The sequence below is a fragment of the Poromitra crassiceps genome (assembly GCF_964638095.1).
Source record: "Poromitra crassiceps genome assembly, chromosome: 7".
Classification (NCBI taxonomy): Eukaryota; Metazoa; Chordata; class Actinopteri; order Beryciformes; family Melamphaidae; genus Poromitra; species Poromitra crassiceps.
Window position 1 is genome coordinate 35,709,351 of NC_139628.1, and position 15,836 is coordinate 35,725,186.

Here is a 15,836-nt window from a genome sequence, read left to right on the forward strand (position 1 = left end):
CCCGCTGTCGTTGAGAACACGATAAGTCCACATCAAGCTGCGGAAACAATAGCTCCGGGCTACATCTGAACCATTACTGGCAACTCAAATCTGTCAATATCTCGGGGAGCGCGTGTGGACCAAATCAAGGTAAACAGCCCGGACCCTCCTCGATCGAAGGCTCTTCACCTCCCCGTGAGCCGCGGCCGCACAACGGGGGGACCGCGGGGCAGCGCGGCGGCCCTGATTGAGCGATCGCTGAAAGCGGCGCGAGGGGGAAAGGAGGGTAATGATCTATAGAGAAATGCATTAGCGGGCGGGGATGTGAGAAGCGCTATGTATGCGGCGCGCTAGCCGGCGTGAGACGCGGAGTTAAGGATGTGGATAAAGCCGCCGACATGGTAATAAGCCGCTCCCCGGGCAACCGTATATATATATATATATATGTCCCGTTCGAATATGCAGCTGGATGCACCAAGGTCACGCCGTCGGATCGCCAATTTGTCCCGTCTAGTCTAGTGTTTCAGTCGTGTTTCACTACACCTACGAGCGGAGCGGAGCTATACCTCCCCGACGTCGTGCCGCGGATACCCGAGGATAGGAGGAGCGCGTTCAGTGGGGCAAAGCGGAGAGCGACGGGCGAATTGATTCATTTGAGAAGCTTCTCCACTCCACCCCACCACCCCACATTGTGACCCTAATACGATCTTGGTCACGGCTGTCATTGAGTCACTAAAAGGCACTCGGCTGCTCTTTCATCCTCTCATATCTTTTTATTTTCTCTCGCCTTCCCTCCCTCTCTCGTCTCTCTCTCTCTCATGCTGGCTCTCATGTTTGAGAAGAAAGAAGAGAAAAGCCACACACACACACACACACACACATGCACACAAATAGGAAAATAAGTGTCCTTTTCGGAGGCGATCCGGCCTCTCTAAAAAGGGCTACGTCCTCTGGGAAGACGCGCAACAACCCCTGGGCCCTCTCGTTTATTAGCCTCGATACGGCAAAAGTGATCGCAGGTCTGTTGTCCCTGCTCAGAGACGCTTGATAAATCCCTGTCCCCACCTCAGAGGACAGTAGGACACACACGCAGCATATGAGGGGGGGGGGGGGGGGGGCACAGAACCCGGTCTATCGTGCGCCCCCAGCAGTGCATCCTACTGTACATTATTATCTGTTTTAATCGTAGCTAAGGGCAAAGACAATAGCTCTCTCCCTGTGGTCTGCTCATTTAGAGATCATGTGAAGGTAGACAGGACTTAGCCCAACTATGCTATGACTTACAAACCAACTCACAGTCTTCATCAGCTAATTAGCATTTGTAGAATCAGAGTTTTTTTTTTTATACTGTCAAAGAATCAAAGCTGGATGTTCAATTATAACGTCAGGAGCAAATAGTACGACTAGAACACCAGGTTTTATTCATCTTGGCCACTAATCTGTGCTATTTGGGCAACTTGTAAGCAGGTGGGGTGAATATGGAACAGTGATAATTCGTTCATTCATTGTTTATATACTGTATGTGCTGTATGTACCTAGGCCTATCGTGTCTATCCATTATCAATCTATTGTGACTGACGTGGCATTTCCTGGCTGCCATTCAACAGGTTTGGGCAAAACTGCAACTCATCGGACCGTGTGTGTGTGTGCAGCCGGTAACGGCTTGGATGTTGTGCAGTAAATTGACTGTGCCAAACACGCACGCACGCACACACACACACACACACACACACACACACACACACACACACACGCTGGACAAGGCCACATGGCCCTCTCTCTTCTGCACCTAATTGGTCAAGCTGCCGTACCAAATCAAATAAGCTGCATGGGCAACCTATGCCTGCTTCATCTAAGAAAAGTATTTCCGTCTCCATGGTAACAGCATCAGGGATGAAGTGGTGCTCTCTACTCCAAAATCAGGCAGCAGCTGTTCATTACGATCAAAAACTTAAAGAGCCACTTTGGCGATCTTCAGCCAGCTTTGTAGCCGTACAATGTGGGCATATGCAAATGAACAATGTTTCACTTCCTCCATCTTGCCGGCACCAAAAGCTCCCTGTTCATTCACCGGCAAAGATGACATAATGACATTGGAGGATTTTGGAGATGCTGGTGCCTTCAAGGACGGTAGGAATGTGGGTCTGTAGAGGATTGTATGGGCAGCATTCACTATAACCTATATTACTCCCAAAAGACTCTCGTCCCATGCTATGCTGAAAATCAGACACAAAAATACAACTAGCTTTACAATATAAGGTCGGAGCAGAGCGCCACTACGACATAATGAGGCTGCTGTGGAATCAGACACAACTGAGGAAGCAACAACCGGAACAGGGAGCGACGTTTCAGCTGCAGCTACTCTAAGCTAAGCTAAGCTGCTACCACGGGAGAGCTAACAGAGTCAGCCAAGAGGCACGTGCTGCAGAGGCTGGTCAGAGGGGCAGACTGCTTTGGTGAACCTGACTTTGCGTTCTGGCAGAATATATTATATCAGACTTTGCCAACTAGTCTGAATACAGAGCAACAGCGAACAGCGTATGTGTTTTTCCTGAAACGTACGGCCGGCTGCATCCAGCAGCTAGGGACTGCCTGTTGTTTCCGATAGAGTTGATCGACATCATGGCGCGCTGGTTTGTTTTGCGATCCTGTGACAGTGGGTGTGATTTGTGCGGACTCGACGAGGAAAGACGTTTAGTAAATGAAAAGGCCTCAGTAAAGCGACATAGAGTAATGCTGCTTTGTCTCTGCTAACCTTTTGTGTGGACCGTGAACATAATTATCACTCGAGTCAGTGACGCACGCTCTACGGCGTTTTCTCAATTTTCTCTGGTCATAGGGGCTCCAATTTCTAAAACAATTGTACATTTCTACTACATACAGTAGTTGACCTAGATTTAATAAAGCATCATATTACTCAGACTGGCAAAATAATTATTTAAATGCTAAAAAATGCATTCGCTTGTTTGCATAAAAGTCAACGACGCCAGTGTAGATAATACATGTAGACCTCAATATAAGGCTCCGCTCATTTACATGTTGACATTTACCTCCTGTCATAACACGTTGAGCTACACCAGAACCTATATGCCATATAATGATATCGCCAATGCATAACCGTCGTTCAGTCAATACTGCATTTGCATTCCACCCATAACTGTCACCTCAGAATTGAGTGTGAACACTCACTGTAGTCTACTTCCTGTTTGAGACCCACGCTGAGCGGGCGAACATCGGTGGCCTTTAGCTGCTGTGGGCAGCACCAACCCCGCCATGTGAGAGAGCGGCAGCTGTATGGATTTTCATTTCAATAATTAACGCTTCCCAATTTCACACTAATGGTTGAGAGGTGTCGGAATGGTATCATTAGCCGCTAATAGAGATTCATGGCAGAATGGCGGCCATATTTTTCATCATATTTCCGTCTCTTTTTCGCTCTCCTCCTCCTCCTCCTCCTCCTCCTCCTCTCTGAGCCGAGGAGTAGCAGAGTATAAGCCCCTGAACTCCACCCCACCCGCTTGTTAATTAATGACACAAATTACTGGGCTTTGAATAGCATGTGCCTAAGGATGGGGGAGGACAGGCAGCCTACCATCTCTCTTTCTCTAGATGTTTTCTTCATTTCTCCATCTCAGTATCATTTCCCTCTTTTGGCTCTCACAGGCCCCCGTAGCATCATTACAGATTCCATAACTCAACAGGCCTCGTTCTTCCTTCAAACCACTTGCCTGTTCTCTCTGCCCCCTTCTCCCACTTATTCAATCTGCTCCCCAGCGTCTCCTCTCTGTCTCCATCGCTCTCTCTCTCTCCCTCCCTCCTACTGGGAAGCAGCTATGCTATCTCATAACCTTGACAATGCAGGAAGCTGTGTGTGTGTGTGTGTGTGTGTGTGTGTGTGTGTGCGTGTCTGTTTGTCTCTCTTTGAGGGACAGGTGCAAGGACTTGGCGCCCGGCCAAGTCGCCACCCGCGCGGGACCAAGCCGACAGCGGGAGAAAAAGACAGGCACAGCGCAGGCAAAAAAAAACAAAATTAAATATATTTTTGGGGAACAACTGCCGCAACTGGAGCAGAAATAACCTAATTGCGCCTCCTGAAATATGTCTTGATTTGCCAGGACCTTGAAAATGCGGAGGAGAAGAGGAGGGTGGGGGGGAGGGGGGATAGAGAGAGAGAAGCAGAGAAGCAGAGAGAGAGAGAGAGAGAGAGTTTAATCTAGTGCGTGGGCAGACATGGTGGAACAGCAGTGAACAACATAGGAAAAAATAAAAGGAAATGGAAACCAGCTTTGATTAGTCGGGTGATCGTTAAAACGAGAGAGACCCCCCGAAGAGACCGATCTTCTAATTAGTGTGATATCCTCGACACTTGGCGCCTCAACAAGTATCATACAGTATTGTATGTGTAATGTGTGCGTGTGTGTGTGTGTGTGTGCGCGCGCGCGTGTGTGGGTGTGTGCGCACGCGTGCCATGTGTGGGTCCTGCTGGGTGGTATGGGGAGCTGGTGGAAGAAACAAGCTGTGTTTGTATTATATATAGATTGAAGAGTTTACGAGCACGCCTAGAAGCGTGTGTGTGTGTTTGTGCGTTTACTTCTGTGTCCGAGTCTTTCCCTGTATGTCTGTGTCTGTGTCTGTGTCTGAGCCAAGATGCTCCTGTGTGCATTTTATTGGCAGAGAGCAGCCAGCGGAAACAAGCACCTGATAGATTACAGCAGCTTATACAGCGATTAGTGGGGGGGGGGGGGGGGGGGACATCTCCACATCCAGAGTCACCTCTTTCACACCACAATTTATCCACATTGGTAATCACAGCCTATATATTTCCCACCTTCTTTTTTGTATACTATCTACAATTGCATTGCATTAAGACTCTCTGTATGCAAGCATCTTCTAATGTCCGATATAGATGTCATTTATCATCAGCATGCCTCTTGTTATTTTTACTGAACCAGGTTCACTGTATGAACTTTTAATCATATTTCTTTGCATTTATCTCGATATTTATTTCGGTACTTTTAATAATAAGAACGTGATCACGGAAGTAAACAAGTGCCTCCACTTTGATCCTCTCTACCCACTCCGGCTGTCAAACAGTGTGCTGTGGGGGCGTGACAGAAGCCTACAGAGCCCTATGATGAATGAATAGACGTTTCAAAACGCAACCGAGTTAATCCCTAGCAAAGCAGCGAAGGTGCCGCGGGGCACAGTTCAAAACCGATGACTGTGGAATTGCAAAGATCTACCTCGGTGAATTCAGCCCACCCCCGTTTTGTGCGTGCAGAGACGGTGTCGGTAAGCCATCAGAGCTCGCTGTGCGGGTTTATGGGAGTGGTCGGCTGTCACTGAGTGATGACATGGCATTAAAGCCCCCCCCGTCACACGTGGAGAAGAGGTGGACCTGGTTGCTCAGGTGGCAGAGGCGGAGTTAATGCTCCCTGGCATTTGGGAGGGCGTGGCTGAGTGATGTATCTGCCGTCGCCGTGGCGATGCCCCACACCGGCTCTGATGGATGTGGATTGGAGCGCTCAAGGACAAAAAAAGCCACTGAACTTCCATGCTGCAATCTGCTTAGTAGATTTAGCGATAGCATCAAACGGAGTGATCAACACTTCAAGTAGCTTAAAGTGTAGCGGTTGGGGGGATTATCCAAGGCAAAGAGACAACTGCTCGGGTGTTTGCAAGGTAGTTGATGTTAGAATGAGCGTGTGCAACTGTTAAAGCAATTTCATATTTCAATATTAGCTGGAACACCATTTCTTAAAGGAACACGACAACGTTGTGGGAGATTCATCATCTATTTGCCATCTTCCCGATAGTAAGACGAGAAGATAGATGTTCTTCTCTTCTCTGTGCGTGTAGTAGAAAAATAGCGAGTCTTAGTTAGCTTAGCACAATGAATGGCAGTCAATGGAATTGGCTAGCCTACCCCCGTTAGGAGGTAGGCGAGCAAAAACATAAAAACAACAGAAAAAAGATGCTTCCATACTGCTCACCTGGCGTAATCCAAGTCTCCACAAGCCCTGAGATGCCAAGTTGACTTGAAAAGACATCATTTACACCCTGTTTTTAGCTGAAATCTGCACTGTAGTCATGTGGGTGACAAATGTCGGGAGCTGCTACTTGTAGCCTGCCATAGTGAGATTTCAAATAAGGTGTCAAATAGGGGTCAAATAGGGCATAAATGACATATTTTCAAGACAACTTGTCATCTCAGGGCTTGTGGAGGCTTGGATTACACCAGATGAGCAATATGGAAGCTTATTATAATTATTATTATTATTAACACGTTAACTGCCAGCGACGTATGCATACGTCAAAAAAAATCCAGCGCTTCACTGCCAAGGACGTATGGATACGTCAAAAAAATCGTTTTTTTTTTTTTTGACGGTGGGGCGTTGATCAATCCCTTTTACGTCTCCTGTACAATTATTGGAGGTATTGAATGTGTATAATCTATTTTACCGACCCACTAAGTGTTGACAGTGCTCCCCCAGACGAGCGAAATCAAAGAAAAAGGGAGCAAGCCATTCCAAGGAAATGGCGAGGCGATTTTACAGTATTACATTCTCATGAAATGGTTGGGGGAAAACGCTCTCGTTTTCACGCTGATTGCTGGCGATGCGGGATTGCAAATTTACATAATACATTACAGGTGGAACACACTTTGAAACACGCAGCATAAATATGACCAGAATCGCAAAAGCTTCTCTCAACCAAAACTCCCAAGAAGCGAGCGAGTCCATGCCGACTTCCTCAAACAGCAGCCTGCAGACAGGCACAGGAGAGCAGCAAAAGCACTGAGACTGTGACGGCCGCTGCACCCAAGAAGAGGGAGGAGTTGAACTCTGCCTCTCGCTCTCTCCCTCTCTCTCTCTCTCTCTCTCTCGCTCTCTCTCTCTCCCTCCCTCCCTCTCTCTCTCTCTCTCTCTCTCTCCCTCTCCCCCTCTCACTAGGATTAAACCTAGTGCGTCTCCCTCCCGAGAGGGAGGGAGAGAGAGAGAGAGGGAGGGAGAGCGAGAGGGAGGGAGAGAGAGAGAGAGAGAGAGAGAGAGGGAGGGAGAGCGAGGGGAAGGGAGAGAGAGAGAGAGAGAGAGAGCGAGAGGGGGAGGGAGAGAGAGAGAGAGAGAGAGCCAAAAATGAATGGTTAAAGTGACAGCTCTATCGAATTTCACAAAAAGCCGTTTATCTCTGAATATTTGTTCTGATGCTAAAACCATGCTGTATTCAACTGATAATGCTTACATAACTACTAACTCTACAAACTAACTCTTTTAGACAGAGAAAGTACACATTCTATTAGTACTTTTGAGATATTGTATGTTCACAAACTCCAAGCAGAAAATAATCCTCGGCGCTTGTAAAATGAGCCACAATCCTCAAAAAAACGGCTTGGCAGAAGCTACCTACAGCAAGAAAAAAACGGCTGGCAGTCAATGTGTTAATAATAATTATTATTTTAATTTTTATTTATTTATTTATTTAACGTTTTTGCTCATGTTAACTGGGGTAGGTTAGCCAATACCATTGACTACCATTCATTGTGCTAAGCTAACTAGGCGAATCTTTGCCGTGTTCCTTTAATAACAATCAAAATGTGGTTTCATGTGTAACGAGTCACGACATAAAAACAAGGGGCTAGTCGGACCAGACAAAGACTGGAGGTGTACAACCAATCACAATGTCCGCATTACCGGTCACACAGGTGGTGTTTACCGGAGGTGTGACCGTTGCATAATGGGGCCTGTAATCACACCACATTATACCCAAGCTGCATTGTAAGTGATAGCCATGTGTACAGCATCAGTTTCATGGTTTCACCTGCCAACGCAGAGGGACAGGGAGGGAGGGAGGGAGGGAGGGACAGTAGCAGGTAGCAGGTGCTGGGTGAAACGTGCCAAAACAATCTGCCCCTTTATTCGATTAGGGCCCCATGAACCTGCTAGGTGTGTTATTAGAGATTGATTACACATCCGTGTGAAATTAATTAAAAACCAATCAGATATGTTGGAAATAAAAACTAAGTTAATTGCGCAGCAAGTTGCAGTGGCGCTATAGCTCAGGAGGACATTATTCGATTCAAATCGAGACCTGATTGCACGATTATATGTCCTGGCTCAGCTTGCCGAGTGGGAGCCATGTCTGACAGAGCTGAGCCGGCTCCCACTGTGCAACATAGGATTTTACATTGTCTTTATTAGCTGCAAACAGTGGGGGAACTAGCAGCTTATGTATAGTGACGGGTTGCCAGTGGATTTTCTTCCTTTGTTATTTCTCTCTCTTCTTGTCTCCCACTTTATCTCCACCTCATCCTCCATTCATACTGAAATATCCATGTTGCATAGGGAACTGAACAAAAAAGGTTGCATGCATGTATTTATCCCCTACTTCCTGTTTGGGATTGGTAGGTTTGCCCGCTCGCCTGGACGAAGATCAGTCCATTTGAAACTACATGCAAAGGCGCATCTAATTAGTCATGACAGTTTTTAGAGAGAGGAGGGACAGGGAAGTAACAGCAAGCTGTCACCAACGGGGGGCATCTGGTAAAAGCACTCGCCTACTGTACCACCGCAGAGACTCGGGTTCAATTCCCGGCAGCTGTACGTTCCGGCTTGGCCAGACGTTCCTACAGACACAATTGGCTGTGCGGTATGAGTCCTAGTCGCCGCACTAGTGCCTTCTCTTGGCATTCGTGGGGGGGGGGGGGGGGTGAAACTCCTCGCTGTCGGGTGAAAAGAAGCAGCTGGCGATTGCACATGTATCGGAGGAAGCAAGCAAGCAAGGAAGCTGTCACCAACAGAGAGGCAGTGGCCACCCAGGTTTGGATGTGCCTTTTGTTTTGGAGGACCACGGAGGGATTGCAGGTGCTTCATTACAGTTACAGAGGAAGAGCAGTGGATGGCGTGGGCAGGAGTGTTGCGGGGGAAGGGGGGGGGGCACAGCGGTGTTGACCTCTGACAAGCTCGACCTTTGGGAGAGAGCGGCGTGTTGAAGTGGAAGTCACACCGAGAGGAAGACGGAGTGTGTGAGAGAGAGAGAGAGAGAGAGAGAGGAGAGAGAGAGAGAGAGAGAGAGAGAGAGAGAGAGAGAGAGAGAGAGAGAGAGAGAGAGAGAGAGAGAGAGAGAGAGGTTTAATAAGGCACTAAGAGAATTGACAGGCGCCTCTGGACAGCCAAGGTGAGAGGGCGGGGCCGGGACAGATGTCCGCCATCGGGGCAGAGTCATGTTTATGAGTTATCATAAAGGGGGCCGGCACACCGCTCAGGCCTGAGGGTGGCCGGACTAATCTGTGAAATGCACGCGCTAACCCCGCAGTACCAACCGGTACCAAAAGGTGAGAGAGCGCTCTGGGCTGGGAGATGAGAAAACTATTCTGATGTTCACATGGATTAACTATGGCTTATATAATGCGTTGTAAGAATAAATCCAAGCACATGTTATTGAGTTTTATGTTTGGAAGTAAGGCTATTTGGAATATAGCATGTTTCCATTTCTATCTTAGCTCAGTGCTATTTCAATTTCCTCCTTCTTGAATATGAAGCTAGCTGCTCCGCTGATGCCACGACACACAGCTTATGTCAAATAATTATTCAGACGACATGGGGAGTGAAAACATGATAGATTGCCGTGCGCTGTGACATTGCCATATCGCACAGGCAAAACCATCCGCGCTCCCGGTGTGATGATAACCCGCTCTAACATTTTTCCATTACAAGTGATGGAGCGGATCAAATCGCAAATTAATAAAATCAATATTGTATGCTGCGGCGAGTGTCCCATCGATTCAGCGCGCCTTTTCCGCGCCGTTACTGCGAGCCGAACTGATGGCACAATCCCGCCGGCTGACGAGGAGACGGAGAGCAGGGCTGTAACTTATCCTGACAGAGGCGAAGCTCCTAAAGCAGAACGTGGACCAAAACTCCACTGGAAAGGCGTAAGGCGTGTAGTCGCGAATGGGAAGAGAACGGGAAAGGTGAGAGACAGGGGGTAATAGAGACTGCAAATAGAGGGATATGGGAAAGAAACAAACGGAGCGAGAGAGAGAGAGAGAGAGAGAGAGAGAGAGAGAGAGAGAGAGAGAGAGAGAGAGAGCACTTAAAGGACAAAAAGTAAGTGAACGAGAGAGAGAGAGAGAGAGAGAGAGTGAGAGACTTAGAGAAAGAGTATTAGGAGTGAGAGAGAGAACTTGCCAGTGGAATACAGAGTCAGGACTCCATCATGGGGGAGAGTTGGAGTCATGGGCGGATGCTTCTCTTATTAAGACACTCAAATCCTTCAGTCTCAGGAATTTGGGAGGGAGGCAACCATCCCCCCTTTCCTAATATCACTCCATGTTTATAGAGACACTGCATGAAATAGGCCACGCCCATCACGGGGGAAAGCTCTCCGTTCACTTCCACAGACCAGCGTCATTTTCCTTGAATTAAACATAGCTAAAAGCTGTTGTGTGGTGGGCTGCGCAGACAACAAATGTAAAAAAAAATCGTCAATTAAAGTTTTTTTGCACTCCCGAGCAAAACAAGGAAGCCATTGAGAATTGTTAAGAAGAAAAATGTGGATCTAGCTGTCAAGGAAGTAAGTTGGAGTGTTCATCTTCCGTATATATGATCTTTGTGTGCAACACGTGACATAGGAAAACGCCAGGATTGGGGGGGGGGGGGGTTTGTTTCCCCCCCGTTTTGGGCGTGGTTTCTGAATGATGACGCGCTCCACAGTGTCTCTATCCTGTGAATAAGCGAACGTGTCGGACCTCAGGACAGCAACTCAGGAGAGGTAAGCGATTATGATGGCGGGCGGGTAGCTTTAACTAAATCAACTGTGTCAGCGATACACAAATCAGCAGAGCCGCCCGGTGGCTGCGCCGCGCTCCCACTGAGAAGGCCTGATTGCATCATCGGGGAGGTAAGAAGATCCACTGTGCTGTCACAAAGATTACAGACCCAAATGGCTCCATTCAGCAAAATGCACTGGAGGGGAAAAACAGTAGGATTGTGACAAGAGTCATACCCTGCTATTAATAAAAACGGAATATCGCCATGATGGAGGAATAACAAAAACTTCATGTCATTGGAAGCCGAGTTGCACATCTGAAAAGATCAACTTTAAAGTCAACTAAAGCTGTGTTCACACCGAGATATTTATTTTTCTCTCTGTCGCTCGATTCAACCCTTTGGAATCGCTCTGTCGCTGTGTTTAAATCGCTCGTCAACAGGCACAAGAATTGACGGACATCTGGGGGCTATAACGTTACGCAATGTCATGATGTTTGTCCACTACGAGCCACCGTAGTTGTTTACAAGCTAAGCCTATCAGCGTGCTCCTAATGCGAGCTCTATACCGGTAGTACAGACTTCACTTAATGTCAGCTGTCAGCCTGTCAATCAGCTGTCAATGCGGTTTGTTGCCACACAATAAACCAGCGGTTTGTTCCAAGCCAGTGTGATCCTTGACTCACTCTCACACGGCAGCCAATCAGCGATGAACAGCGAGCGACTGATGCCAGCGAAATTTCGCTCGAGTTGGGATATTTAATCTCGGGCGACGAGCGAATTTTCGCCCTATCGCTCTGTCTCTGTCGCTCGGACGCCCAGCGATTTTTCTCCCGGGCGAATATACGCTCAATCGCTCGTTTGCATTGACTTTGTATGTAAACTCGATGCCAGCGAAAAACTTGAATAGGTCAGTGTGAACGCACCTTTATTCAGAAACGCTCAACAAAACCTACCTGTACTATATTTTCCCGAGTGTCTCGAAGAGCTTAATTGAATGATTTTTGTCTAAACCTTCATATTTGGCACGCTTGGGGGGGCATGAAGTACACCCCATACATAACCTATGGGGTCTTGTATTGCTAGTGTGCTCTCTCCACACTGCTCAAGTTGTTTTAGCACTATGCCAGCACAGCAGAAAGCCATTGTTATGCTGGAATAATGAAGGAGAAACTCATCCAGCGAGTGTTTGAATGCTTCAGTGGTTACAGTAATTCACGGTTTACGGGCCGTGTCTCACATGTAGGAAAATTACAGTAAGCAGCATTTGTTTGCTGTGGCAGCTCTCATATGACACTGACACTGGGCGGGTAAGATAGCAGAGTGTGCTGTGTGCTGGATCACAGGTAAAAAATAAATAAATACTGTATGTATATAACACGAAAGTTGCTGAATACTATGCAGGCCCCGTGACGTCATTACAAGTTTAAACGAGGGTCAATTTGAATGCTATTTTCAGAGTTTGGCTCGGTCAAGCGCCTGCACACCGCATAGATAAATACCCAGGACCAAATAATCCCAGGTTTATACTGTACGATTTCTAATCACGCTACAGCACATGTGACGACTTTGGCAGGCCTACAGTAATTGGCTGTTGTGATTTTGGCGCCCCCCCCCCCCCCCCCCCTCTTCAAAGGTCATCATAACACAATAGTGACTGTCAGATGGTAATGGCCGTGCCACTTCCTCTGGCCTCACCTTGACTTCCTCTCTGTCTGTTTATCCTGTCCCCCCCCCCCCCCCCCCCCCATGGCGATCGTTCCGTTCTCTGCCCAAACGTTCCATTTCCACTCCAGTCGTGTTACGGTGCTTTGACCCTGCTACACCGACTGCACTCTTTTTGTTTCGTCCATTTCCACCAGTCCAGATTTGAGCTGGCGTCCGTTCATTGAGCTGAACTGAACCCGTCACAAGTGTGTTTCAAAGGAACCCTTTGATGCTGCTGTGCTAACCCTGTCAGAAGTGATTCCTCAAAGATATTTCCGCCTTCTGATCCGGGGCGAGCTGACGAAAACGCGCTGACGACGACGACTACTTTGTCAAAGTGAAATGCAACAAACGCTATCCGTTGTGCTGTGAATACATCAGACGATGTGCAGTTTTATTCTCTGTTGCATACTGGTGTACAATACAATTTACATGCTCCTATTAGCGGCGTCATGCGGTGGCAAAAATCTACACCGGTGTCATATTATATTTCTTATGACAGCTTATTATCATAATATCTATACAGAAGTCCAGACGTGAAACCCTCAGCACCGTACACAACAACGCAAATCCAACAGAAGATGTTACTTATTATGACAAAACTGCTGACATAATTGTTGCCATACAGGATGAAAGGAAAATTAATCGAGCGTTAATCTCCAATCAGATACGGCCACTGATAAACAATAGACACATGATGGGTAAACACTCCTGCACACTGCTATACTGTAGCATTTCTCACATTTAGACAACAACACTGTCAATAACGGCTATGTTCTGTTCTCGTTTCCTTCCCAGATCGGAGATATTATTTGTTGTCTGAAAAGGCACCGCTGCAGTGTCGTTGATTGAAACGAATGACACTTCCGAGACGGAGACATTACTACTAGCATGAGTTATTGATGTGTCCCTGCTGTTAGGAGGAGGTGAGCATGGGTATAGCACCCAGCATTAGAGACCGTCTTCAGGAGTGCATAGGGAGAACGGAAGAATACGTACTGTAGGGCACACATTCATATTGGACCTCCAGGTATTTATAGGTTCCGGGGCAAGGGTCGGGGAAGACATCCGGTCCGGCCACGACAGCGCACTGCGTCCGATTATTACATCTGAAAAAGACAAGGTGAAAGGTCAAATTAATTATAAGAAAATCACAGCAAAAAAATAAACCACACACACACACAATCACGGCCCACTGATTGGCCGCGCTAGAGCACATCAGCCCAATGGTTAGTGTGTGCTTAATGGAGTCGAAAGAATTTCAATCCGTGGCGGAGATGATAAAGTCCACATATTTTCAGGTTCAGTAAGCATTGATTAGCACGCTGTCATCGGTAAAACCATCCGTCTGACGAGGAAGAGGGGTTGTCACGGATCTACAGACAGCCAGGCTTTAGTTTAGAGCGACCGCGCGGCGTCTGCAGCGCTATTATTACCGCATGGCGGATGGCGGGCGGCGGCAAAAGACACAATCGACTGAGTGCGAAATCAGCCCCGACGTGAAATGCGGGTCTTCATTAAAAAACACAATTACGGGTGCTGGTGGCGTTCTCAGCTGCCATTTTGTTTTTGGCAGTCATCAATCAAAGCCCCGCTTCGTATGCACGGCGCGCGTCTCTCATAATAGCGACGCTTATCGCACAACATTAACTCTTAAATGTTTTGACGAGAATCGATCGGTGGCCACTCTGCATGCGTTTGGGTGAGGAGAGGAGAGGAGCGGTGGTGAGGAGAGGAGAGGAGATGTGGAGAGGAGAGGAGAGGAGAGGATAGGAGGGGAGAGGAGAGGAGAGGAGCAGTGGAGAGGAGAGGAGGTGAGGAGAGGAGAGGAGAGGAGAGGAGAGGAGAGGAGAGGAGAGGAGAGGAGATGTGAGGAGAGGAGAGGAGAGGATAGGAGGGGAGAGGAGAGGAGAGGAGCAGTGGAGAGGAGAGGAGGTGAGGAGAGGAGAGGAGAGGAGAGGAGAGGAGAGGAGGTGAGGAGAGGAGAGGAGAGGAGAGGAGAGGAGAGGAGAGGAGAGGAGAGGAGAGGAGAGGAGAGGAGAGGAGAGGAGAGGAGAGGAGGATATGAAGGTCAAGCGCCGCCTCTAGTTCAACAGCCATTGTCCATGTGATCTTGATAAGGCCTCCTAGCTGCTGGTTACAGTATACACCGAGCCATCGTCCATCACATCCATACCCCATTTACAGACCACCATTATCTTGCAATATATAAGAGGTATTTATTCCCCAGCAAGGCCGTTTGCAGTGTGAAGCCTGGCGAAGGTCAAGGCGGGGTCTGACACCATGATTCACACACCACAATTAAAGGCTTCCCTACACCTTAATTAACATTGATTGGCTGCCGACCAATCAATCCCGCCCGGTGAGGGACAAGCAAAAAGGGACCCATCTCGTTTGAAAGCAGGCCCCTATAATGAGATATGGTCCGACGCGCCGCGCCCATCCCGGCTTTATGGGTTCATGAACCCTCACACCTCCCCCCCACTCACCCGCCAGCCACCCCCACCCCCACACCCGCCCGCCCCCCCCACCCCGCTGTGAAGAGTTAATTCCTAGGCAGTAAATGCCAGTCAAATAAATAAGGGGTCAAGCCTATGAAACCGAGAAACAATTATAGAGGCTCCCGTCTCATCTGTGGTGGACCCTTCCTCTCAGCCGCGCCCTCACGTTGATTCTGTCTGGAACCTGGGCGCTTTTGTAATCAGCGGGCCAGAGCAGAAGTGAAGATTGAGTGTCAGATAGAATTAGAAAGCCAGGTGGGTAGAGGACATGGAAGTGGGGAGAGGCCGAAAATGCACATGGACACAGACACACGCACACAGACACACACACACACACACACACACAGACACACACACACACACACACAGACACACACAGACACACACACACACACACACACACACACACACACACACTTTCTTTTCACTAACATGATATATCTGTGAGGTATAGTCCACCTGTGATCTATTCATGATTAAACTTGAAAATTGCCTGGTTTTCGCAAAGCACTACTATTCTACCTGTCGTAAACAAAGCAATGGTCCTACATGCCCCTATGTTTCTCACAACAAGCTCAGCTAAAACCCACTTGGAAATTTGTATCATAGTTTGTAACAACTTCCTCTTGTGGGATCAAACATCATAATACATCTTCGAAGAGGATTGCACACTTTGATCCGCGCCCCAACATCCGTCTTGACCCACATTCAAAATCTCTTTATCGCCGCTGTGCATTTGACCTCTGCACTCAGCCACAAACCGGCCGCCACCGATCAGTTTGCCCCCCCTATAGCTGCCTGCACGGCGTGCGCATATCGCAGAGGGGTAAAAATGCGAGGGGAAATAATTACAATTAAATGTATTAAGTGCAAATCAATGGCG

At 48.0% G+C, this 15,836-nt stretch overlaps 1 protein-coding gene across 1 annotated transcript in view; it reads right to left on the minus strand.

The window, feature by feature from the left end:
- LOC310780144 (adhesion G protein-coupled receptor L3) overlaps positions 1-15,836 on the minus strand; it is a 212,853-nt gene that overhangs the window by 131,183 nt on the left and 65,834 nt on the right. The window contains exon 3 of the mRNA XM_083640702.1: positions 13,452-13,561. Coding sequence (XP_083496828.1) covers positions 13,452-13,561 — 110 coding nt within the window. The remainder of the gene's footprint in view (positions 1-13,451; positions 13,562-15,836) is intronic.